The 26,902-nt window shown below is 38.9% G+C and overlaps 1 protein-coding gene across 1 annotated transcript in view; it reads left to right on the forward strand.

Annotated features, from left to right (window-relative positions):
- Positions 1-26,546, forward strand: part of MTNR1A (melatonin receptor 1A) — a 130,915-nt gene extending 104,369 nt beyond the window's left edge. Inside the window, exon 2 of the mRNA XM_075259087.1 lies at positions 25,605-26,546. Coding sequence (XP_075115188.1) covers positions 25,605-26,473 — 869 coding nt within the window. The 3' untranslated portion in view covers positions 26,474-26,546. The remainder of the gene's footprint in view (positions 1-25,604) is intronic.
- The last annotated feature ends 356 nt before the right edge of the window (positions 26,547-26,902 follow it).

The raw sequence follows: 26,902 nt of genomic DNA on the forward strand, positions 1-26,902 counted from the left end.
CCAAAGTAAATGGATTAGAAACTGGAAGATATGTTCGAGATAATTTTACTTTATACCTATACACACTCTGTACTTCTGGACTGTAAGTAGTAAGAACAGACAGCAGGCATTGTGGGAACAAGCAGAAAAGAGGAGACAGGGTCCAGCTTATCCTCCTCCTCCATCTCCACATGGAGGACAGAGCTACTTACTGACCTCTGGGAAGCCTGAGGGAGAAAGGAGTCCTGTCCTGTTCTGTCCGCTCAATAGAAAACTATAAACCTCCATTACTGGCAATATGTACAGTTTGTTGTAGTCTTTGAATAGATTTTTGATAAACAGATAGGAAGTTGAAAGAGAGATCCTCCCAAAGGTGGTATTCTTTGGATTTGGTCTAATGGTAGTCATTTTTTTAAGACTGTGAAATAGACAAAGCCCTTAAAGTTGACATAAGCTGTAACTTTTTGACTAGAATTACCCTTCCGCTGTAAGTCTTGCACGTTATGTATTGACTCTGTTAAAGGGATCCTATCATTAGAATCCCTTTTTTTTTCCATTTTCCATCTTTACGTAAATGAGTTCTCTCGCAGCCCTGGAGGTGGGCCCCAGCACTCAAACAGCACTTGGGGTGAGAGAACTCTCCAGCACCGCCTCCATCTTTTTCAGGAACCGGCCACTACGCGTCGTCTTCCGGCCTGGCTTTCAATCTTCTATGCAGTCAGCTCTGGCAGCGGGCCTCGGGCAGAGCCGACTGCACCTGCGCGCGGCCATTTTTTTGTGGCCACTTACGAGAGCTCTTGTAGTAAAAAAAGATCTATATTTTTTCTATCCAACATACTGTACATTCATATAGTAAGATCTCACTCAGAATACATAGTAAACATTATGTCCCCACTGAACTGTGCAGAATAGACAGCACCTTGCGAGATAATTTACACATTTTGTTGATGAAATTCAGAATGAATGGATTGTTAATACCCAAAGGCGGCCGACTTCACTAGCAAATGCATTGGTAGTAATTTAATGCATTCCCCTAATAAAATGATCCCTTTTATACTTAGGGAATATGAAAACACACCAAAATCTAATTCTATTTTTCATGTCTGTCCAATTGCACATTAATATCAGAATAGAGAAGTGGGTTATGGCGCCAAATCTGTGTATTCCCTGTAGTCTCAGTAAATATACACTAGTTTTGCCTTGTATATAATTGTCTTTTATAGAGTATTTCCTCGTGCAAGTGTTAAAATATGGCACATTTCACCCTGTCACATATTCTAGAAACATTTAGATTGATATTGCCATGTTCTTAGAATATTTTCATAAATAACACCTGCTATTTATTGACTGTAAGCCTAGAAAGGCAGCTGCTTTATTCTACGATTGAAAACATATTGTCATAACAATTCACATATACTGTAGGCTGGTGGAGGCTTTGTGGGTGAGGATAATGCAGTACAATATATCGTTTCATATAAAATAGACTTTGTTTATGTGTATAAGATACACATACATATAAAAGACATACAATGTATTACTTTGTACAGGAATGTACACAGGATTTTTCCTGTTCCTGTTCCACTGTTCCAACGGATTTCAAACCCCATTATAGTCTATGGGGGGAAATGCTCGTTTCATGTGTATGCAAAATTCGATAAAATCATACTTACCAAGCCCACGAGTCATGGTCGGGCTGGATTCTGCTTGAAGTCTTCTCCCGGCGCAGGGTCCCCGCGTCTTCTTCTGGGTGGAATTCACTCTGCCCAGGCCCGATGCCTGAGCAGAGCCGACTGCGAATGCGCGTGCATGCCCGCGCATGTGCAGTTGGCTCTGCCTAGGCCGGATGCCTAGGCAGAGTGAATTCCACCCGGAAGAAGACGCGGGGACTCAGCGCGGAGAAGACTTCGGAAAGGTAAGAGAAGAACCAGCGTTGATTGGCAGAATGTATAGCATTCTGCCAATCAACGCTGGTTCTGCATTGAACCTTAAACTTCGAACAGATAGTAGTGTTCGATTGAGTATGAGTATTTCGAATACCGTAGTATTTGATCAAACACCTACTCGATCGAACACTACTCGCTCATCTCTAATTACAACCACTGTGTGACAACACATTGACATATAGTCATCATCCTTGGTGATGTTATGACATCATGATGCTCTACATAACCATGTGACAGCTATGGTCCAATCACAACCCCCAGCGAAGACCCCGGGTACATGACATCACCAGGAGAGTACTGGACGCTGCGAGGAGGCCCAAAATCAGAAAGGGAAAGTGAGTCTTTAATACTCCTGTATCAGTTGCTTGGTGCTAGCTTTTATTCACTTTGTATGCTAAAAAGGGAATAATCTTCCCATTTACTATACACCCCAACCAACAATTCAGTTGTGTTCTACAATCAATGATTTTTGCTTATTGTACAACTCATTGTTTATTAAGCTTGTATTTATACTTCTGCAAAAAAAAAAAAAAAAGCCAAAAAGCAACATATGAACATGTAAATGCCTCCTCACTGACCCATTTGTGTCATATACCTTCTTAGCCAAATACCTTACCCTTGTAGTACATCACTGATAATAAAAGGAAAAAAAATAGGGAAAAATCTAGTTACACCATACCTTGAATGATACAAAAATGTATTTTTAAAATGCTACAGCGCACAAGACGTGTCCGACTATGATTCTTTTCTTTAGGTTCTTCTTGTTCTGTCTGAATACTGTCCTATTCCCTTACTTCTGTAATTGATTTTCCACTATGCCCATCTCTTTCACCTTGGCTTCCCTCTGCCCTTCTAATAGTTAATCTTAGCACCTCTGTGATTGACAGCCTATCTTCCTATCAAGTCTGGGGTGGGTTTTTCCTTCCTATTTAGTGTTTTCTCACGTTCACCTTGGCACTTGCTATTGCCTTTTGTGTGTGCTGACTTTCTCTGTTTGTAATCTCTATACATATTTCTGACTTCTGGCTTTTCTTGTGACTATTCTCTCTGATTTTGATTATGTACTGCGCTGCTTGACTGGTACTGAACCCTTGGCTTGATGACCTCCAGTTCTGTGTCTTGTCTGCTTTCTGTATCATCACTTATATCATAAGAAGGGACTGTCACCCAGTTGTCTTCTGTCACCTTGGGCAGTGAGGCAAGTAGTCAGTGACAGGGGGGTTCATCTTAGGACTCATAGTCTTGTCGTGCCCCTCACAAGCAGCTACTGGGGAATTGCCCTTCTAGAAGTTCCAGTATAAGTGGCAAGTGTAATTGAGAAAGCAGTGCTGTAGAAAGAGTGACCACTAACTGTAGCTCTACTGTATACCATTTGTAGTATAGCAGACAATTATGACAAGTTCCTAATAGTGAATAAAAGCCCTTTAATACAAACAGGCTTTCATAGGAACACTTATTCCCAATAATTGACCCTTGTCAATGTGCCAGCGATGAAGCCTTTGTGTATCAGATGATCACAATTTTATCATCATTCATTGGCAGTACATTGCCTTGTGTAACATGTGTGCTACCATCATAATGGAACTATATGGAACACAAACAATCAGAGCAGACTGAAGTATGCGAGCGCCAGCTGCAATATCATCGATCGACGCTTGTTCTGTCCAAACTTCAACAGGGCACTTAGTAAGAATATGAGAATATGTTGTATAAACAGAAGAACTTCGCATGAAGAGGCTTCACATTGCTATTGCACATAATGAACACTGTGAAATGTTATCTCTACAGGTATACTATAATAGTGGGTCTATTATACCAGAACATATGTCCGCTTTCTAAGAACGCTCAGATTGTGAGGTGCATAGGTAATGTGATTTGCATTTCATTCCGATCCGTTGTGTAAAGCTGGTTATGTAACATTTTCCTTTCTAATTGTATACTCAAGCATTAAAGTAAAATGTGTGTATGTCAGGATAGGTCAAATCGCTTTCTCATACAGATACAACTTGCGTGTTGCCAGCATTTCTAAGCTCAAAGGCTTTTTCCCTTTTCAGCAGAATGTCTTTGGAAGATATTTTTATTCTATGTAATCATTTAGCGCGGTCATAGTGTTGTAGACTAGAGATGTGGACGTTCTATCTAGCAAGTAGTTTTGTGAAATGTAATGTTGTGAAACTTTGACCTAAATAACAAGTAAACTGTAAGAAAACACTTAAAGTGACACTCCAGCTTTGAAGACATTTGAGTTATGAAGTGACAATTACGCTGTTAGAATAGTTCTGTATATGACACCGGAATAAAACAGGGAAAAGTATTTGAGAGTCCGATTCTTTTGCAGTAACTGTGGGCACAATATAGATTGTGATCCCATTAAGTTCCTTTTTAGATGAGCGAAGAAATGGAAGTCCTGTAGTGCTAAATTGTCCATTGACTGTAAGCACAGGTTGGAGTATGGGCTACTTATATATACTTATAGTTGACCTGCTGGCTCTCTGAAGAGTATTTCGTTCAGTATTCTGTATGCCTTGCAATATCCTGATAGTCTTCCTTTTAACTGGCTTCTTAGTTGTTAGAGATCTACAGAAAATTCACATCTTTTTTGTGTATCTCACATCATTTGTACGGTGCACAATATACAACACCTCCTACAGTGGACAAGCAGGTGAGAAGAAGCTATGTCTTTTTACCTATGATCTGCAGAGGTCCCATCGGTGGACACCTTAATAGCACATCTCAAATACACTTGTCATCTGTAACAATAAGATACAGCTCCATGATTCAGAGACTAAAAGTTGTGAAGAAACCACAAGTGAAATACAAAGAAAAGGTTAAATAGCACACATGGTGGATGACAGAGAATAAGTATGATAGATCAGTCTAAGATGCATGGATCAAAAAGTAAAACATATATAAGGGGCATTGCAAAGAAAGAACCCTGGAGAAATGTGTAATGGCTTCTGTCAAGCATGGCTGAGAAATGTCATAGTTTGGGGCAGCTTTGGTACTGGTAAGGTGTGAGATTTATACAAAGTGTTAAGGATAATGAGCCAGAAAGGTTACCACAAGGTTACTATTTTACAGCACCGTGTCATTCATAGTAGTCAGAATCAAGATGCTATGGGAATGTCAAACAAGACAACCACTAAATTCCTCTTAGCTATGGAGAACTTGGTAAAAAATTACAACGCACATTTCTACCTATAGTCTGCTGACTGGCATCATTTCCAAATCTTTACTCTGTAGAATGACCTTCATAGGGTCAAGGGAAAATTCCAAATGAAGATCTTGTGGTAATTTTTTTTTCTCTATATCCTAGTATCAAATGAGTGTAAACTGTGATGAATAGGAAAGTAACAAACTAAAAATATATTTTCAACAAGCAAAAATATCTTTTTTGCAGTGGCCTTCTGGGGGAGTTGCATACCAGCCAGGGACAGAAATAGACTTGACAGACTGGTTAGAAGGGCCAGCTCTGTCCTGGCGAGCCCCCTGGACCCAATACAGGTGGTGGGTGACAGAAGGATACTGTCCATGGTGAGCTCCATGCTGGAGAAGAACTCCCATCCCATGTATGCAACCATGGTAGCACTGGGCAGTACTGTCAGTGACCGACTGCTTCACCCCAAGTGTGAGTAGGAGCGCTATCAGAGATCCTTCCTCCCAACCGCGGTCTGGCTACATAATCTACATCAGACCAAGCGAAGATCGCACTTTTTTCTTCTTAGTTGCTATGACAGTAGTATCTTTTCTATCTGCTATTTTGAGGTTGTACAGTATGTGTTCTTTTCTGATAATATATTACTGTATTATCCATGCTACGTTACACACTGAATTTCCCTATGGTGGGACTAGTAAAGGATTATCTTATTTTATCTTATCTTATCATCAAGTGCATATGCTTATGTAGGCAATGGATTAAACACAGTTAACCCCTTAACAGTTACATTAAAATTGCAAAAACTCTCCTAACAATGTCACTTTTTTTTTCTTTAGATTTTAAATTTATGGCTCAAGTAAATATGGCTGACATATAACTCTGGTACCTTATGTACACTTATTCCTTTCATGAACAAACACATTTTAGACGTAGAAAGATAGCATTTTATCCCTCTTTGCATTCCGGCTTTCTACGTTTTGTTTCAATGTAGCTTTACAATACCTTGTATTTTGTGGATACATAAGACTTTTTGATCAATTTTTATTACTATTTGCAGCTCCACTTTAACCAGTGATATCCAAGATCCACAGGCATGATCTTGTTCTTATTCTAAAGTTTCAAAGTTAGAGCCATTCAAAGTAACTGCTTCCTTTGCAGTCTCCCTTAAAGAGATATTCCCATCTCAAAGATCCTGGTAACTTATGTAAATAAAATACTTTTCCTAAATATATTGCTTTTGCAGTGCTGCTTTGTTTTCCTGCCATGTGAACTTATTCCTCCCATTGTTTACACTGCGTTATCATAACGCAGGACCTGTGTCATAGGACAAGTCACTCACTGCTATGCCGGCAGGGCAATCAGTTCAGCTAATTGCAGTAAGCCAAGTCTGTTATCTCTGTATGTAAATACACAGATAACACTGAGTCCATTCTCTACAAACTTGTGCATATTATTTGATCTGCATTTATATTAGATTTCTAGTAATCATAAGTATTATAATACCTCATAGTGTCCTGTTCAGCAAGCTGGGAGGATGCAGGAAGTGAGAAGAAGAGACAGTAGGAAAAGCTACTGAAATAAGGAGATGAGAAAACCCCTTTTAATGTATCCTTTTCAGGATAAACTGTGATAAACTTTGCTCAAACCCCAAGAATTGGAGGGGACAGGGGAGGGAATTAAAGTGGTTTTCTGTGATTGTGCTTTTAATAGCCAAAAAAATGTACTGGAATACATTTTTTATCATTGAGACCCTATAAAATGTTATTTTAGAAATGCTTCAAGGGAGTGTCCAGTTTCACCAGATAAATTATATTTATTAATCAAATGAAAAATCAAATAAAAAAAATCTCCAATTTTCCAAAATACTTCCAAAATACTTTCTGTATAAGTTCTTCACAGTTTCTTAGATCTCTGCTTGCTGTCAATTTTTTTTTTTACTTTTAGTGGATAATGTGATGTACATGTGATGTACAGTCTGTGATCATGTGATGGACACACAGGTGCACAGCTCCTTGCCAGGCAGATGTCTGATTACTGTGCTCTGACTGTAATGAGTGAACCTGTGTGTTCATCACATGACCATGGACTGCCTTTTTTTTTTTTTTAAATTGAATCACGGCAAGCAGAAAACTATAATATTGTGAGTGATTGATAGAGAAAGTATATCAGAAAATTGTATAAATAAATTGTATAAAGTTTCATTACACAAACAATAGCATATAAGATAATCCTTTAATAGTCCCACAATGGGGAAATTTCAGTGATACATACTATTTCATGGATGGTACAGTAGTATATTACAAGAGAGAAACACATACAAGCTCATGGCAGATAGAGAAATCCTAGGAATCATAGCAACTAAAAAAGAAAGAAACAGACACACTGCAGGATCATTTAGTTCTCTGTGTGAAGTGATGTTGATAATACAGCTGACTGTGGTTGGAGGACATGAGGAGGGGGTCACAGCATGTAGATATAACAGGTAGGAAGGTTTTTTGCAGAGGTGGGGGATATATGCAGCTATTACGATAACATGTGGTAGTTCTTTGGTAGGTGGCGAGATCTCCTGCTCACAGCTGATAGTTTGGTATCTTGCATCAGCATTATTGTCCATTAACCACAAAAAATGTCCCAAATGTCCTTCATCACAAGCCCCCCTCCTTTCTTCTTACCACTGTGTTCTACTGCCCAAAGAAGTCTGAAGCCATCCAGGTAGACAGGGTTCTGCTCTCTTGCCAAGCTTCCATACACTCATGGGGTAGGTGGGTGATGGTAGGTTCCCAGGCTGTAACAGAGTCCCACGTGTCTACAGTAAAAGAAAGAAATACCAGTCAGCTGCAGACATCTTCACACATCAGCAATAGATGCCAAAAATCATCCCCTTGAAAGAAGAAGTCCACACTTCCATGCAGGTTTCTCCTCCATGCTTTGCCTGCCTCACAGTGACCATGCTGTCCTTAACTTGTGGGGGGATGGTAACAGGCACATGTACACAGGAAATTCCAGCTCATCAGGTCTTGAGTCTTGTCCATGCTTTAAACAATAGAAACAAAAGGAAAAAAAAATACTCCACAGGGTCTTACATTCGATTTATAGCTGCTAATTCATAGTGCTAGTTTTCTTGAGTAGAGGATTCTTGAAGATACAGACAAAAAGAAGGAAAAGATAAAGGTTGCTCTCAGCTTGGAGCTCTGTATCGAGGCTGCCACTCATGCGGCGACATCTTGAAAAAAAAATATGTTTGCTGAAACTGGAAATCCCTTGAAGATAAGTATATGCAGTTTATGAATGAAGTATCTCACATACCATATGTACATAAAAAGGAAAGTTTAATTACATAAAATATTTGTATCCATCACTTGGTGGGTGTCATGGCTCAGTTGTATGATAACATAGGTATTAATCTCCCAAAGGCTGTATTAAAGGATTGTTCTCTATCATAACATATTCAGAGCGGGAACTGTGGCACAATGTGCATAGACTGATAAAACAGATTTGTAAACTGATGGCTGCTCTTCAAGTATTTGCCTTCTAGCTCCAAGAAAATATTGCAACAAGAAACTTTTCTTTTGTATTTGTGAATATAGTATACAGCAATAATATGGCTTGCTGGTTATTGAGAGAACAAGTAAAACCTCAAAAAATAATCATTTATGTTTTTCTCAAAAATTGGATATTACTGTATATCACTTTTGCCTGTTGTGCTCGCTAGATAGTAAAACAGAATAAGAATACAGTTGGAACGCAACGGCGTGCTGTGCCGACAGGAAACAATCTTTGGCTTATATTTATTGAAAAGCATTTTGAGAAGGGACGGTGCATTCTTAAAATTCAATATGTATTAGGGTTATTGAAAAAAACAATATATATAACCCCGAGAGAGGATGAACAGAACACAAAAACACAGAAGAAGACTTTTGCCACTATTTTTTTGGAAATTAGAGAAGTAAAAGGGGTTACAATTATGTATTAATTGGATTGATGACATATAGTAGTAGTTGTCAGGATTACTTCTAGAACCGAACATTAAGGTGGCAAAAAATATTTTAATAAAACTTCAATATTTTATTGGGATACTTTAAAAAACATATATATGACAAACACAAAAGGTTACTTCTGTTGATTTGTATCCCCAACTTAAATTTGGACCGTAAGTCTGGGGAGCACGGAGTTAACACTAATTCATTCCCAAAGTGACCTAAATAAAGTCACACGGAATGCAGATAAAGCAACTCTCAATTGCAGGCATAAACTTATTGAGCATCAGTTAGCATACTGCATTGAATTTCAATCAGCTCACTAATATTATGACTTAGATGTCGGTATTGTGGGAAGAATCCTTGCTATAATAGAGAAATATAGAGTAAATTGGTACACACTTCCCAACCTTTACAGTCTATTAGCTCAGTATTCTTAGTTAAAGGTTGCTTTAGAGAATGTACACAGACCCTCATATGCCACAAGATACATTGTCTGTGCTAGCTTCCTAAATTAATGATACTGATGCTCAATGGGTCACAGCGCCTTTATAGCCCATGGTTGTATGCTGTGTCCCACCAAATATTTACATATAATCAGGGGTCAGAAAAAGACACATTGTTAACATCAAAGTATCGGCGTCCACCATCAGGGCGCAGAGAACTGCGGTTCTAACCGCATTCTTTAATTTTGGGGTTATCTGTTAACAATTATTACTCTCCTGATGACACTAGTGTGAGGAGTACGCTAGACGAAAAGCGTAGAGAGGAAATTTATAGGGCTTCATTAACGATAGGTGGTGTGCTAACTATACTGGGCTGCAATTCATCTAGCTTAGGCTGTGTACCCGAGTTAGACACACCCGGTTAGCCCAATTGAATAGAATAGTGACGCTGTAAGAACAATGTGTCTTTTTCAGATTTGAGCTAAAGCCAAGAGTGGCTTCAAAGGGAACGGAAAATAGAAAGGAAGTGCTAAAGGTTCACACTACTGAATTTTTGCATTGGAATCTGCAGGAAAAACTCTGCCTCACAGATATTTCAATGGGAGACAGATACTTCTTTTAATGCAAGGTGAAAAAATCAGAAAGTGAAAAAAGAAGGAACCTGCCTGATCTTTAGATGGATTCCATTGGAACCTCCTATCGAAATGAATGGGAAAAAGAAATCTACAACATAAACTTACACTTATATTTCTCCCTTCTGATAAATCCACTCCTCCTAGATTTTATTGAAAAAAAAAATGCTGCAATATCTGCAGCTCTTTCCCAATATATGCATTCAGCCTTAAAGATGTTTTTCTCTTAAAGATACATATCCATTATTCCAATAAATAAGAGTATGAGATTACCATTCTGGAAGTCCAGCAGAAGTGAATGAAGTGGTGGTCACAAATGTTTACCACTCACATAGGTCCCTCGGTTGCTCTTGTGGCTCTGACATTTGCTACCTCTGATAGGAGCTCTGAATCACTCCCCCTGTTGGCCTTCTGACATTATAGAGCTAGTACATCAGGCACCAGAACTAACTGCGATTGTTGCTCTGGAATGGTGGGGGCTAAAGAGAAAATTGCAATTTTTCCATGTTTTTGGTTTTGGCTAAATAAATTATATAAGTCATTAGTTCCTGATCATAGTTGACAAAGAACTTACTAAGTGAAACAAAATTGCCTTTAAGGACAAAAGAAATAGCTTTAACAGTGAGGAAAATGTTGTAGAGCGATGATGGAGCTGATCTTTAAAATTTTGCTGGAGATTAAGGGCTCACATACTGTACTGGGCTTTGCTGACTCGAGCCACTGATGTTCAGTAGTCTGATAGGTAGGACCCCTGTAGATCTAATATTCATGGCCTATCCTAAGCATAGACTCTCAACATTTCTTTTAAACCAGGCTTGTGCCATGCGTTAATAGGCTTAGGCAGAGCTGTAGACATTTGTTAGGGTCCAAGTATCTATGATAACCCATCAACAGTCTGTTCTCATGTTGTGTAGTGCTTAATGGCAGATAAGTAAAGTCCAGTTACTCAGTCAAGCTCATTAGATGCCGCAGTTGCTCTTGACTGCAGCATCTAAGAGGTTAAAGAAAAGGGAACAGAGGTTTCTCTGCCTATACACAATACAAGACAGATTTTAGCTTTAGGCCAACTTTACTAAGACCATATTTGTTCCTTTTTTCCAGTAGGAATTCTGATATATTTTTATGTGGAAAAAGAGCAAATTTGAGATGCTAGCAGTCAGCAAATGGGAGAAAGTAAATTTGTGTTTGTGTGGAGTATTTTATAAAATCATGTTACTGTTTCTAAAATTCCAGCACACTTTCAGTGTAGTATTTTAGTGGCATTTTTCATTTAATTTCTGGTCTCCCCATAGGTTTATACAAAAACATATACACTTTTTAACATATATTTCTATAAAATTCTTTCTGGAAAACAGTTTCTTTCTTAACATAACAATGCCTGGACAACCATAGCAGAAAATCTGACCTTTTCACCATGACCATGTGGCTACTACTCTAGAAAGAAACTTATTGAATAATGTATAGCTTCTTGATATTGTTGGTAGTGTTGTGTTACATATTCACAATCCACGTCTGTTTTGTCTTTCCTCTATCTTGGCACATTTTGTTTCTTGGCATAAGATTAATAATTGTTGGTATAAAAACATAAAGCCATGGTAATGAGTAGGCCATTTACTGAGAATTGTTCTATAAAACACTTGTATCTACTTTGTATTGCTGGGAGTCTGGGGATTCAATTGTGAGCGCCACTTACATGACCCATATTTATTCAGTGAAGAGGTGTATTGTACCTTGAATCATTCTTCAGGCAAGAATAATGAAAAGACCTTAAACCTCATGGCACTCCATGCTATATTTATTTTCCTTTCATTGAAAACTTAATGTAACTTTTTCCTGAACTTTAGACTTTATGTACTTTTATAGATATGTAGCAAAGACTTACGCTACACTTACACTTATCCGCATAAATTAAAGGATATGTAAACTTTCAACTCATTTTAATAAATTGACTAGAGAAAGTTTCCAGGGTTTTCCGGGTAGTCAGGAAGATAACCTGGTAGCTACTGCCCTTCTTCAAGAGTTGTGATTAAAACTTTTATATGTGCCCAAAATAGCATAGGATACAATGGGAGAAGATTTAAAGTGGTATAAATTGAGGCAGAGGCCCATAGCATCTAATCCAGCTGTCATATGTCCAAGGCTCTTTTGATATGAGGGTACTAATCTAAATGGTTATTATAGAGAACTGCTCCCATATACCTTCCTATGTAGGATTATGTTACATAGTCACATAGTAGATGAGGATGGATAAAATAAGAGGTCCATCAAGTCCAACCTATAACACTACAGTGTTAATCCATAGGAAGACCATGAGACAATTGTTTTCTTTCCGACACCAGATCTGACAATCAGTATAAAACTCTGGATCATGTAATATTTTTCTATTCAAGAAAGGCATCCAGGTCTTTCTTGTACTTGCACAATGAATCAGTCCAACTCACTGCAATGGGAACTAAACTGATTGACTCTGTCCAACCAATACATAAAGAATGGTGCTGTCCGCTTCCTGCTCCACAGCTGATTGATGGCAAGCCAGGTGTGGGACTCCCAACAAATTTATATTGACCATTTCTTAACATAGGTTATCAATATATTTAACCCGGAAAGCCCCTTGTAACGTCTCCGCCTGTTCTGGTCTCTGCGCCACCCTCCACTCTTATGCTGCGGTGCAGGAGGCGTATCCAATTTAATTCTTTGCTTAATGTTTTTCGTTGAGCAGTGTTCACACTGTGCAATATCTGTAATTGATTTTCCACCACACCCATCTGCCTTCACCTTCATTTCCCTCTGCTCCTCTAATAGTTAAGTTTAGCTTTGTCCTGTGATTGATAGCCTATCCGCCTATCAACTGCAGGGCGGGTTCTTCCTCCCTATTTATTCTTGGCTCTCATTCACATTGGTGCTTGCTATTGCCTTGTGCTTGCCGGCATTTCTCTTGCTGTTTATTTACTTGTATTCTTAATCCTGACCTCTGGCTTTCACTATTGGCTACTCTTTTGGATATCGATTTTGACACTGCATTGCTCGACTGTCACTGGACCCTTGACTAGCTGACCTCTCTTTGTTGTTGTTTGTCTTGTCCACGTTTTGTGTTTCACGTATATAGGAAGGGATTGTCTCCAAGTTGCTGCCTATTGCATAGGATAGGACCAGGCAAGCAGGAAGGGACAGTAGGGGGGCTTAAGCTTAGGGCTCAGTGTCTCTTGTGCCCCTTTCCCAGGGTTTCCAGCAGCTACTGGAGATTTGCTCCTATAGCAATTTCCTTACACCCTTTTATTTTTTTCTACAGGGTACATAAAATCATAGCAGTATCTGGTGTAGTCTTTTAACAGAGTTTGTTGAGTAGAGAGTGGCAGTGGGCCCCCCTTCCTCTCATTGGCCCGACCATCAACAACCCTTCTCCTTCCTGATAATTGTACTGTGAAAATGAAATTAGAAACAAGTTCCGATCATCTTGCTAAAAATCAATAGTTACTTATTATGGACAGAAATCTGCTTTTGTTAATAGACCCCAAGTCAATCTTAAATTGTGGCACCTTTCCTGTAAATACATAGATGCTTATTTTTTTGCATACCATATTTTTTTTAACATGAATTCCATTTTTATTATGCAATATTTTACATCAGCTTACACCTCATATAAAATGCTACACACAATGAATATTCAGTTCTTCGAAAACCAAAGCTGGCAGCTTAATTCTCTAATTAATTTCATAGAGTCATTGTATTAGAATTTACTCCTCCAATATTACCAGGTTCTCTTTCTTCCTTTAATCCTACAAAGCTACACTTCTCAAAAGACAACAATAAATTCTTCGTACAGAGAATTGGTGAGCCTAGGCATGTGTGAAATGGTATTACATCAAACACAAGGGCTAAATAACTGCATTTTGCCAACTGTAATTTTGTGTTTTAACTTAAAAAATAAAAAAAAATTAACTCTTTTGCTGCCAAGGATTTCAAGACACTTTTGAAACACATAAATAAAACTTGCAGAGTTATTTGCAGGATCATAGAAGCGGGGACGCCCTGGGCTGTAGCGTCCTGCATGATGACAATGGGACAAGCCTCCTGAGTATACTTACTTGATGGGTTCAGCCACTGGAGATGTGCGGAGAGGTACGCAACATCATGAGGCCTGCCCCTATTATGTGGTGGGCTCTGATTGGTCCTTCCTCAGTTGTGGTCAGTAAGTGGGCAGTCGCTTACCTGTAGAAGCCGCTCCAAGACCTCAGTTCAGTGATCCGCTATTATCAATGTTGACATGCTGCTAGAGTGTGGCTGTATGATACGGTCTCTAGGTTTGGTGTAGTCTATCTGACCCCCGATTAAACTTTTCGCAGAAAAAGGAACCCATTGAAGTCAATGGCAGGTTTTTTTCAGCGTTGAACTTCCACACCAATTTCCTCACCATTTTCTTCCGTGTGAATGGACCCTTAGGTGGACTTACTTCAGGAGACCTCGTACTTTGGCTGGGAAAGCACCAGTTGGTTAGCATATACTTTGGGCTTATTCTTTGGCTGCCTATGTGCATATGAGAGTCCAGCTCTGCTATATCATAGGACTGGTCTCCTCTGGTAGGTTTTACTATTTTTTCTGACACTTTTGTTTTGAGAACATATCATATTTATGTTTTATTGGTTAATTTGATAAAAGTTATATTTTATTATTTTTGTGACCTATGATTTTAAGACCTATGATTCTATCCTTATGTATTTTGTAAGTCAAACTTTAAGAAAAGTTTGACTTGCAATGCATCTCCCAGAAAAAAAGCTAAATTTATGATATTTACCATATAGTCTTACATGCCGCTGTATGTGCCTACATACACATACAGGTGTAGCAGAGTTAACCCAAACTTCTGCAACTGGTTAAACTGCTGCTAGGGTTGAGCGATCGTGTTCGGAAAAGATCGGATTCCGATTGGCGATTGAGAAAATTTCACGATCGCAATCAGAATTCCGAACACGATCTTTTTATGTGGGATCGAGATCGGTGATCTTTTCCCACAATGCTTTGCTTAGCCTTCACACTGAGTATACGCTGTATACTCAGTGTGAAGGCTCTGCTGCAGTTCCATAGGAATGAATGGAAGCAGCCGACACACAGCCTTAACCCCCTGCGCCCGGCTTCTTCCATTCATTCGAATGGGAGGCTAAACTAAACATCTCTAGCAGCTACTTACCTCTAGAGATGTCTGCTCGGGTTCGAATGAAAAATTATCGGAAATCGGATTTGAAAATCGATCCTGAAAAGTCAAGATCGGCTCAACCCTAACTGCTGCAGCACGATATCTTATCACAGAACACAACAAAAGCCAGTGAAAGTCATTTGGGTTAACTATGCTACATCTGTAACTTGGCATGATCACCAGAAGTGACAGAGCCAGAAATTTGTGTGATCCAGATGCTGGTAAAGTCCACAATTGTTCTAATTAGACTCAGGGGATACCGAAATGTGCAATTGTTCATCTTCTCACCCCATTAGTAGGAAAAAGCCCCTACAGTGTGTATGTGACAATATGAGTGCACATATCCTCACTGATAGGTAAGGAAGGGTGATAATATGAACATAAGTATTACCCTCCTGGGGTCACTAGAAGGTTATACGAGGCTGAGATGACAGTGATGGACTCGAACAGACACTTGTCATACCTCAATAAACAGTTAACTTTCTGTCCCGCATGCTCTTTAATCTGATGCATAATGATGTATTCTTATAGCCCTGTATCGTGTGGAATCGTCGTCATATGTTGGTGTTGAGACTATATCCTATATCATTTTGAGAAGAATATTTTTTCTCCATAGGGATTTTAAAATTGGGTTCAGCTATACATAAGATTGACATTTGGATGCAATGAGTAACCTGAGGGACCCATAGAAGACTTGGAATGGGGCCATACAGAAGAACAGGCATATCCATACCAGCTTTTCTTAGACTTTTATTATTCCGAGCAAACATTTCATTGAGGCATTTCTTTATTTCTCAAAGATGTATTTGATGAAAAATTAAATTCCACTATAAAACTGTCTGCTTGAGACTTTATGAGGAACAGATTTCTCTTTTTTTCTGGGTCATTCCACTCCCAAGAGCTACAAAGAAGATGTGTCTTAGCTGCCAGCACATGAATGAAGACATATTTAAACATTTATATTGTTATGCCAGTCATTCTCACCCCATACTGTGACGGCTAATGAATATTATTATCTAAGTCAATGTAATTAGTTATAGTTGGTATAGTAGAACTGTATGTTTAATACTACATATTGTATATCGGATGAGAAATATACAGGTCATGGCATCTATTAGACAAGGTTGTTATCGCTGTAGTAAGATCTTAGTGATGTAAGGATGAAATAAAACAATAAGGCAGGTTGCACTACTGGCCTTATAGTCTGTTCCTCTTATTTGTCATAGGATTACAGCGGTGGGTTTGAAACTGTGATAGAATATACATTGGTTATGGTTTCCAACATCGGTAATGGTCTGTTGGTACAATGACACTTAGGTTTTCTCGCATACACCTTTTGTGACTCTTACAAGTTACTGTATCAGTTGTGACAGAATGACTGATGCAGACAGAGCCCCCTCCATCTGCCTTTACTGTAATGTAAAATACATTATGCAAGGCGTCTTTAATGGAAGAAAAAGTGCAGTACTTTTTCATTTGTTCCAAAAGTAAACAAACATGACAGTCATTCTATCGTCATTTATGTTTCTTACTCTCAGCCTATGACGGATGAAAGCAATGGACTATAATATCACTAGTGTGAACCTACCCTAAACTTTGCATAATGTTCTAAAAGGTCTAGTAAATACATTCTGCACCACTTGAGGGTAATTTGCATTAAAAGAGTCCAATTGATTCAGCACATAAAACTTAGAAAAAAATTCTTGATATATATTCTAAAAAACTAGAGTGAATAAAAAACACCATAACAAGATATCTTAAAGGGGTTGTCCAGGAAAAAAGTTTTTATTTCCTCTGGAGACTGGGAAAGGTGAAAAATAAAACATACCGTATATACTTGAGGATAAGCCGACTTTTTTAGATTTAGATTTAGTTTTTATGCTGAAAATTCCCCCCTTAGCTTATACTCGAGTCAGGCAGCATAGGACTGCAAGGACATGCATAAATTAAGTGGAGAGGGAGTGTCCTTCAGTGGTTGCTACAGTAATGACATAGGACACACACCCTTCAATAGCAAGAGAGATGAAAGCCCGGGAGGCGGCAGGTCCCTGCTCCTGTGTCTGCATCGAGGAAAGTTCTTACTGTAAAGTGAAAGTAAAACACACAGGTACATACTGGGGTTACAACTCCTATTAATGTCAGGGATTTGTAGTTATTAATTTAGTTTTAGTAACTCCATGTGCTTCACATTAATAGCAGTTAACCCCATCATGTCCCTCACATTAACCCCTGTGTGCCCCATATAAGGGTTACTAATATATGAGACATATGGAGGTAATAATAAAGTGCCTTAATAATGTTTAATAGAATAATTATTACCTTCATGTGTCTCACATATTAGTAACCCTTATTTGAGGCACACAGGGGTTAATGTGAGGGACATGATGGGTTTAACTGCTATTGCTATGAGGCAAATGGAGTTACTAAACTGTAATAAACATGACCAGAAATTTTATCTGCAATGGTGGATAAAATTATGGATTATTTAATTTCAACGGGCCCATACACATAGATGCCGTCGCTTTTGCGGCTGTGTGTCTGGGCCAAATTGAAGAGCTGAAACTTATGGAGCATGTCCTGTATGAGTCCTATACCTTTCCTATATGTGTCTGCATTTGCAGCCCTATCAATTAATTTTTAATGTAAAGATTGGTGATCAGTTAATGTAATTTTATTGGTATCTAAATCTATTTTAATTTATGAAATTTTCCATTAGCTGCTGAATTTTCCCCCCTCGGCTTATACTCAAGTCAATAAGTTTTCCCAGATTTTTGTGGTAAAATTAGGGGCCTCGGCTTATATTCAGGTCGGCTTATATTCGAGTATATATGATAGTCATCTGTTCCAGATGCTATAATGGTGCAGCTTCTCTTTTATTTTTGCTGTATGTCTTCCTAAAGGAACGGAACAGAATTTTTATTGTCAATTGGTTGCATAAGTCATGTGTTCATGGACAGCCTGTCAAAAAAACAAAAACAGATGGACACGCAAATCTTGACATGCTGTTATGGCTCAGTCAGGTGTTTATTAACAAGGTACACAGTACCAGTGGTACTAGAAAAGTGAAAATTGTAAGCAGCAAGAATATTACCGTTTACAGTCTAGTTTTAATCATTTGGAGCAGGCTGAGGCTGCTATAGAATTAAAATCTCCCTTAAGATAAGATAATCCTTTAATAGTCCCACCATGAGGAAATTCAGTGTGTTACAGCAGCATGGATAATACAGTAATAATAAAAAATACAAAAGCTCCACAGTAGAGGCATTACAATGACAGTAGGTACAGATAAAAAAGATAAAGGTAAAAAATAGTAGGAGGGATATCACAACTTAGGAATCTTTCAGTTCTCTGTAAGGAATGATCTCCGCTTAGCTTGATGTTGATTATACAGCCTGACCACGGTTGGGAGGAAGGATCTCCGATAACGTTCCTTCTCACACTTGGGGTGAAGCAGTCGGTCACTGACAGTGCTGCCCAGTGCTGTCGTGGTCTCATACATGGGATGGAAGTTATTCTCCAGCATGGAGCTCACCACAGACAGTATCCTTCTGTCACCCACCACCTGTACTGGGTCCAGGGGGCTCCCCAGGATAGAGCTGGCCCTTCTTACCAGACTGTCAAGTCTTTTGTGTCCCTGGCTGATATGCTGCTCCCCCAGCAAGCCACTCCGAAGAAGATGACTGATACCACTACAGAGTTGAAAAAAGCTCTAACAAGTGCCCCCTGGACTCCAAAGGCCTTCAACCTCCTGAGCAGGTAGAGCCTGCTATGACCCTTTCTGTGCAGCATATCCAGGTGATCTGCCCGGTCCAGCTTATTATTGAAGAGAACATCCAGGTAGTTATAGATGTTGGCTATCTCAGTGCCCGACCCCTGGATGTCCACTGATTTTGGAACACTGCTTGCGAAAGTCCATCTCCTTGGTCTTCCCAGCATTAATCCCAAGGTGGTTCCGCTGGCTCCAATCTACAAAATCCCGGTTCAATTCTCTATACTTACTGTCATAAGAATAGTCATCAGAATACGTCTGTAAATAGCAGCTAGATGAGTTGCACCTAAAATCTGCAGTGCACAGTGTGATGAGGAAAGGGGCAAGAACTGTACCTTGTGGTGCACCTGTACTACAGATCACAGTGTCAGACACAGAGCCCTGGGCTCTCATACACTGAGGTTGGTTTGTGAGGTAATCTAGGATCCAGTTGGACAGGTGATGGTCCAGTCCAACAAGGGCCAGCTTGTCCCTCAGTAACCCTGGCTGTATGGTTTTAAAAGCACTGGAGAAATCAAAGAACATTATTCTCACAGTTTAAGGTGAGAAAGAGCTCTATGTAGAAGGTGAATGATGGCATCCACACCAATGCCTGGCCGATAAGCCAGCTGGAGGGGGTCCATAGCAGAGCTCGCTAGAGGGTGGAGATATGTGAGAACCAATTTCTCTAAGACTTTTATCAAGTGGTCATGGTCAATTATGAAGGATTAAAGGAATTTTGTGGGATTTGACCTAACTGACTAGTCTTTATTCCCATGCAAATCAATGAGACTTGGGTGCCTAAGAGCCTATTCTGTATTGCAGATGCTCCGACCCAGTCATTTGGCTATCATTCTACATATCATGAACTGTCTGTTCACTTCCTTCTTGATATATTCCACCATTTGACATGGACAAGCATAATAGTAATGGGTGATTATGCCTATGGTTTGTGTCATTTTACCAAGAACAGCTCTCAGAAGATCGGAGTGAAAAGTTTTTTGTTTTTTTATAAAAAGCTAAAACCTACCAAATCTGTTCTTAGCTGCCACCATATTGACTGTATAAAAATGTAATTTGTGCATGTAAGCCAGTTGTTTGATCTGGAATTTAAAGTCTACCATTGTTCAAAATATTATAATCCAAACATACCGTAGATCACATCATAACATTTGGTCAAATTTGCAGCATATTGTGCAGGTATACTGTATAGTATGTGTACATCAGCTACAAGAGTAACATACCCTACAGACAACCAGGACAACTCCTCTTTGTAAAAACTTTATGGCAGTGAATTACACAATTGCAGAGAGAAGCTGCGCGGCCCACATGGACGTGACTTCTTTGTCATTGACTCTCCTTTACTCTGTTCCAATCAAATAAGTTTTGGTCTATTTTTATCTTTTTTACAGTTATGGCACATGATTCGGAGATGTCTTGGCTTTTACCTAAAATTAATTCTATAAAAACAATTGAAAGAACTCGGAGTGAGGAGACATTAGGTTAGTCTTTGACAGTGGCTGCAGAATTATAAAAGTTGGTGATTCATAGAAGTGTCCTGTCTTCTCATAGTGTGTCTATAGAACACGTCACTTCCAGGGCAGACACAGTATTAACAAAAGAAACCCTTAACTGCAAGATTTCTATAATACATTTTTTGTAATTAGTTTTTATTATCTGATTGTAGATTTTTTATTCCGTTTGATTATATGGGCATTCTTCTTGCCCAAGCTGCTACTCTGCTGTTATCATCCATAGATACTGTAAGATCTGGTTCACATCTGCGTTCGATATTCTGCTCGGGAAGTCCACTTGGGGATCCCCCCCAAATGGAAAACCAAACGCATTAAAAGTGGTGAGCAATTAAAGCACACAGACCCCTTAGACTATAATGGGGTCCATGTGTTTTCGGCGTGGTGTACGCACAAGTCATCCAGAGAGGAAAGTAGTTTTTAAGTACTTTTCTCTCCAAATGACTCGTGCAGACACCATATGGAAAACACACGGACCCCATTATAGTTTATGGGGTCCGTGTGCTTTTGTTGCTCAACGCTTTTTAATGCATTCAGTATTGTGGTCTGGGGGTCCCCAAACAGACTCCTCGAATGGAATACTGAATGCAGATGTGATCCAGGCCTAAGCTTTACAGCAGCCATATGAACTTAATGAACTGGTGTCTGGATATTGAATATGGGAGAGAATACGAGGCATGCTATGTGACCTGTATAGAGAGGGGGAGAGGGTGACGTGACCATCATCTATTGTCATTGGGGTTTTTCTATTGAAGTTTGCTTTTCTTGTACATCTGCTTGTGATGATAATGAGATTTCATGGATTTCTGGTTGAGGTGTGAATCGGCAGGTCAGGCTGCCAACTACATGACTAGGCAGGGAACCAGTCAGGGACTGAATAAAACGTAAGTGTATTGTCCTTTTACATCAGTATGCCCTGTCCTATAGGACTACGGTATATTAATATTACTGAAGAGGGGCTTTAAGCATTGAAGTGATATAACATTGCTAAGCAGAGTAAAGCAGAGCAATATTACATAACAATAGGATCTATAATGAATATTTAAAGCCTTGAACCGGCAGCATGTTGTATCATCACTTGTTTTCTCCAAGGATAGATGTTATGGAAGTGTTAGAGAAGCATCAAGAGAAATAGCAAAAAAATGAGTGAAATGAATATAACAAGAAAAGTTATGGGAAGAAACAAATATTGATTAAAAAGTTTTATAAGAAGTAGAAATAGACCATAAGTTGTGACTCTCTTGTACAGTGTAATGAATATCATTTATGCATAGCTGGTTATTCTACAGTTCCCTGGTCTGTTAACGTTTGTCCCATAATGTATGCCTAATGATAGTTATAATGAATATAACATGCAGTATAGTAACATACAGTGAAACAAATCAGAGCTGCAGTCTGCTACAGTGCACATAGTGGTCCCCAAAGCAGCTTTAAGTGCTTTGCATATTTTATATTTCTTTAGGAAAACTGGAAATGTCTTCCTATGTATTTCTATTATGAAATCTCTTTCAAATGGCTTCAGACGGAATACTTTTGAAATATATATTAAAAACTACAAAGTCAAATATTACATAGTGTAATGATTTAAAAAACCTTTGGACTGTTCCTTACAGCTTTGTCTAGTACTAATGATGTCTGGGGTAATACATATTTCATTCTATCAGGAAGGAACATCCTGCATATTTTACAAGACATCGGAAACTATCAAGAGACATAAACAAAGAAATTACTTGTAGCCTGGAAATTATTTGATGGCCCCCCAACATTTGTCTCTTTAATTTTTAATATTAAATTTTATGAGAAAATCTTTCCATATAATACCTTTATGCCAATTGTTCTGTAAAATCTTGGACGTTGTACACTACTGAATCAACAGGCTGATTTAAATACATATATGAAGTTTTATAGGGTTTTTCCAGGGACAACACATCCATATACAGTCCTATGAAAAAGTTTGGGCACCCCTATTAATCTTAATCATTTTTAGTTCTAAATATTTTGGTGTTTGCAGCAGCCATTTCAGTTTGATATATCTAATAACTGATGGACACAGTAATATTTCAGGATTGAAATGAGGTTTATTGTACTAACAGAAAATGCGCAATATGCATTAAACCAAAATTTGACCGGTGCAAAAATATGGGCACCTCAACAGAAAAGTGACATTAATATTTAGTACATCCTCCTTTTGCAAAGATAACAGCCTCTAGTCGCTTCCTGTAGCTTTTAATCAGTTCCTGGATCCTGGATGAAGGTATTTTGGACCATTTCTTTCTACAAAACAATTCAAGTTCAGTTAAGTTTGATGGTGGCCGAGCATGGACAGCCCGCTCTCAAATGATCTGAAAACAAAGATTGTTCAACATAGTTGTTCAGGGGCAGGATACAAAACGTTGTCTCAGAGATTTAACCTGTCAGTTTCCACTGTGAGGAACATAGTAAGGAAATGGAAGACCACAGGGACAGTTCTTGTTAAGCCCAGAAGTGGCAGGCCAAGAAAAATATCAGAAAGGCAGAGAAGAAGAATGGTGAGAACAGTCAAGGACAATGCACAGACCACCTCCAAAGAGCTGCAGCATCATCTTGCTGCAGATGGTGTCACTGTGCATCAGTCAGCAATACAGCGCACTTTGCACAAATAGAAGCTGTATGGGAGAGTGATGAGAAAGAAGCCGTTTCTGCACGTACGCCACAAATAGAGTTGCCTGAGGTATGAAAAAGCACATTTGGACAAGGCAGCTTCATTTTGGAAACAAAAATTGAGTTGTTTGGTTATAAAAAAAGGCGTTATGCATGGCGTCCAAAAAGAAACAGCATTCCAAGAAAAACACATGCTACCCACTGTAAAATTTGGTGGAGGTTCCATCATGCTTTGGGGCTGTGTGGCCAATGCCGGCATCGGGAATCTTGTTAAAGTTGAGAGTCGCATGGATTCCACTCAGTATCAGCAGATTCTTGAGAATAATGTTCAAGAATCAGTGACGAAGTTGAAGTCACGCCGGGGATGGATATTTCAGCAAGACAATGATCCAAAAAACCGCTCCAAATCCTCAGGCATTCATGCAGAGGAACAATTACAATGTTCTGGAATGGCCATCCCAGTCCCCAGACCTGAATATCATTGAACATCTGTGGGATGATTTGAAGCGGGCTGTCCATGCTCGGTGACCATCTAACTTAACTGAACTTGAATTGTTTGTCCAAAATGCCTTTATCCAGGATCCAGGAACTGATTAAAAGCTACAGGAAGCGACTAGAGGCTGTTATCTTTGCAAAAGGAGGATGTACTAAATATTAATGTCACTTTTCTGTTGAGGTGCCCATACTTTTGCACCGGTCAAATTTTGGTTTAATGCATATTGCACATTTTCTGTTAGTACAATAAACCTCATTTCAATCCTGAAATATTACTGTGTCCATCAGTTATTAGATATATCAAACTGAAATGGCTGTTGCAAATACCAAAATATTTAGAACTAAAAATGATTAAGATTAATAGGGGTGCCCAAACATTTTCATAGGACTGTATATATGGTCCTTCTCCAATCACTGTATTAGAATGCCAGAGCGCTATACTTAGCTATATGTGTCAGTCCCATAGAAGTGAACGCAGTGATGGTGACACTTGCACAATACCGCTCCATTTAAGCAGAGGCCTTAGAACTAGAGAACTCAGATCAGCTCTTGAGTATAGCTTACTAGGCTGCATTCTTTCTTTAGGCTGAGGCCCCACGTTGCGGAAACGCAGCTTTTTTTTGTTGCAGATTTTGCTGCATTTTTTTTTTTTTAACCAAAGCCAAGAATGTCTACAAAAAGAATGGGAAATATATAGAAGGTTCTTTACTTATATCTTCTCCTAAATATACTCCTGGCTTTGGCTCAAAAAATAGCAGCAAAATTGGACAACACGGTGGCTCAGTGGTTTGCACTGCAGCCTTGCAGTGCTGGAGTCCTGGGTTTGAATCCTGTCAGGAACAACATCTGCAAGGAGTTTGTATGTTCTCCCTGTTTTTGAATGGATTTACTACATACTACAAAGACATACTGATAGGGAAAAAAATGTACATTGTGAACCCCATATAGGGCTCACAATCTACATTTAAAAAAAAAAAAAAAAAAACTGCAGCAAAATCTGCAATAAAAAAAAAAGCTGCGTTTCCGCAACATCGGGCCTCAGTCTTAGGCCGGGGCCCCACCGGTCGGAAACAACGTGATTTGCCCGCGGTGGAATTGCAGCATTTTACAGCAACTGCAGAGTGGATGGGATTCTTGTGAATCCCATGCCCACTTTGCGCTAAAAAACGTGGTGCAGACACGCTGCAATTTCCGAAACAGGCATGGTTTTGGAAATCTCAACATGTCAATCATATCTACGGAAACGCCAGCAGCTTCCCCATAGATATAATTGTAACAGAAAGTCCACGGAGGGAAAACTCCATGAACTTTCGGTTTAAACCAATGCGTTGCTGCCAGGGTTTTTCCCACAGCGCTTTATAGCTGTGTGTCGTACCATGGGACCCTTAGCCTTAAAGGGGTTTTCCAATCTCCCTGTTTCAGCAGTTTTGCCTTCTGTCTCTTCTTCTTACTTCCTATATTCCTTATCAAAAGTAAAAAAAATGGGGTCCACCAGGTGTCTGGGGTTTCCGACGGTTTGATACTGAAACCAGCAGAGAGAAAATTCCTCTGTGCTTGACTTTTCTTTCCAATTTTTGGCGGAATCTGCAACAAAGTCTCTTATAGATATGAATGTAGCCTAAGGTGGAAAATAAGGATTTTATTACCATTTTGAAAATACTGTAATTTTTTAGAATATCTGATAGAAATCCCAAAAGATAACATTATGCATATAATAAGATAACATTATGCATATAATATGTTGTGGCGTAGAGTAATAATTCCCCCTATAGATTTGTTTCTGTGATTAAATATAATACATATGACTAAGTGTATATCTTTTCCTATGTGCAAATACTAAACGTATCTATTTTTATTTTTGCAGGGAACATATTTGTTGTAAGCCTGGCTGTGGCAGACTTGGTGGTGGCCATTTACCCATATCCTTTGGTAGTGACATCAATATTTCGAAAAGGATGGAATCTCGGATACCTTCATTGCCAAATTAGTGGATTCTTGATGGGAATAAGTGTCATAGGATCTATATTCAACATCGCTGGGGTGGCAATTAACCGCTATTGCTACATTTGTCATAGCCTGAAATATGACAAGTTATACAGTGACAAAAATTCATTGTTCTATGTGATTCTGATCTGGGTGCTAACATTCATTGCCATTGTGCCAAATTTATTTGTTGGATCTTTACAGTATGATGCTCGGATCTACTCCTGTACATTCACACAGTCTGTTAGTTCAGCATACACCATAGCAGTGGTGTTTTTCCATTTTATACTCCCAATCACCATAGTAACTTTTTGCTACTTACGCATATGGATCTTGGTGATTCAAGTGAGACGTAGGGTAAAACCAGATAACAAACCCAAACTGAAACCTCATGACTTCAGGAACTTTTTGACAATGTTCGTGGTATTTGTGTTATTTGCCGTCTGCTGGGCTCCACTGAACTTTATAGGCTTGGCTGTTGCTGTGAATCCCGATACGATTCTACCAAGAATCCCAGAATGGTTGTTTGTTGGCAGTTACTATATGGCATATTTCAACAGTTGCCTTAATGCTATTGTATATGGCCTCCTGAACCAAAACTTCAGGAGAGAATACAAGAGAATTATCATCTCCATTTGTACTGCGAAAATATTCTTTCAAGAAAGTTCTAATGATGGAGCAGAGAAGATTAAAAGCAAACCATCACCAATGTTAACAAACAATAATCAAGTCAAGGTTGACTCTGTATAGACGTGGATTGTGTGTATGTATATATGGAAATATTATTAAATGGGAACTCCAGTTACACTTTTTAGGTATACTTTGTGAATGGGACCGTAAACCTATAGTTTTCCCACCATTCTTTAAGGTTTCCTGGTGTACTCAGTCCATAGAATTTGAGTGTAGACATCAACTAGATGTCAACAGCTGCTACATTACACTACTTTGGGGTCTCGTAGGACAAGGGCCACCACTAGAAATTTAAGGGTTTCTCAAGGAAAATGGCTGGGGCTTTCTTCAACTCTGCTTAGCACTGTATTCCTCTATCTGCTCTGTCCTGATCATATCCTGATAGTCAAGATATGATCATGACATGATGCAGATCGTCCCCAATATGTTGTATAGGAGTTCTCATTTAATACATATTTTATAAATCTAGAATTAAGAAGTATTACTTGG

The sequence above is a fragment of the Leptodactylus fuscus genome, chromosome 1 (assembly GCF_031893055.1).
Source record: "Leptodactylus fuscus isolate aLepFus1 chromosome 1, aLepFus1.hap2, whole genome shotgun sequence".
Classification (NCBI taxonomy): Eukaryota; Metazoa; Chordata; class Amphibia; order Anura; family Leptodactylidae; genus Leptodactylus; species Leptodactylus fuscus.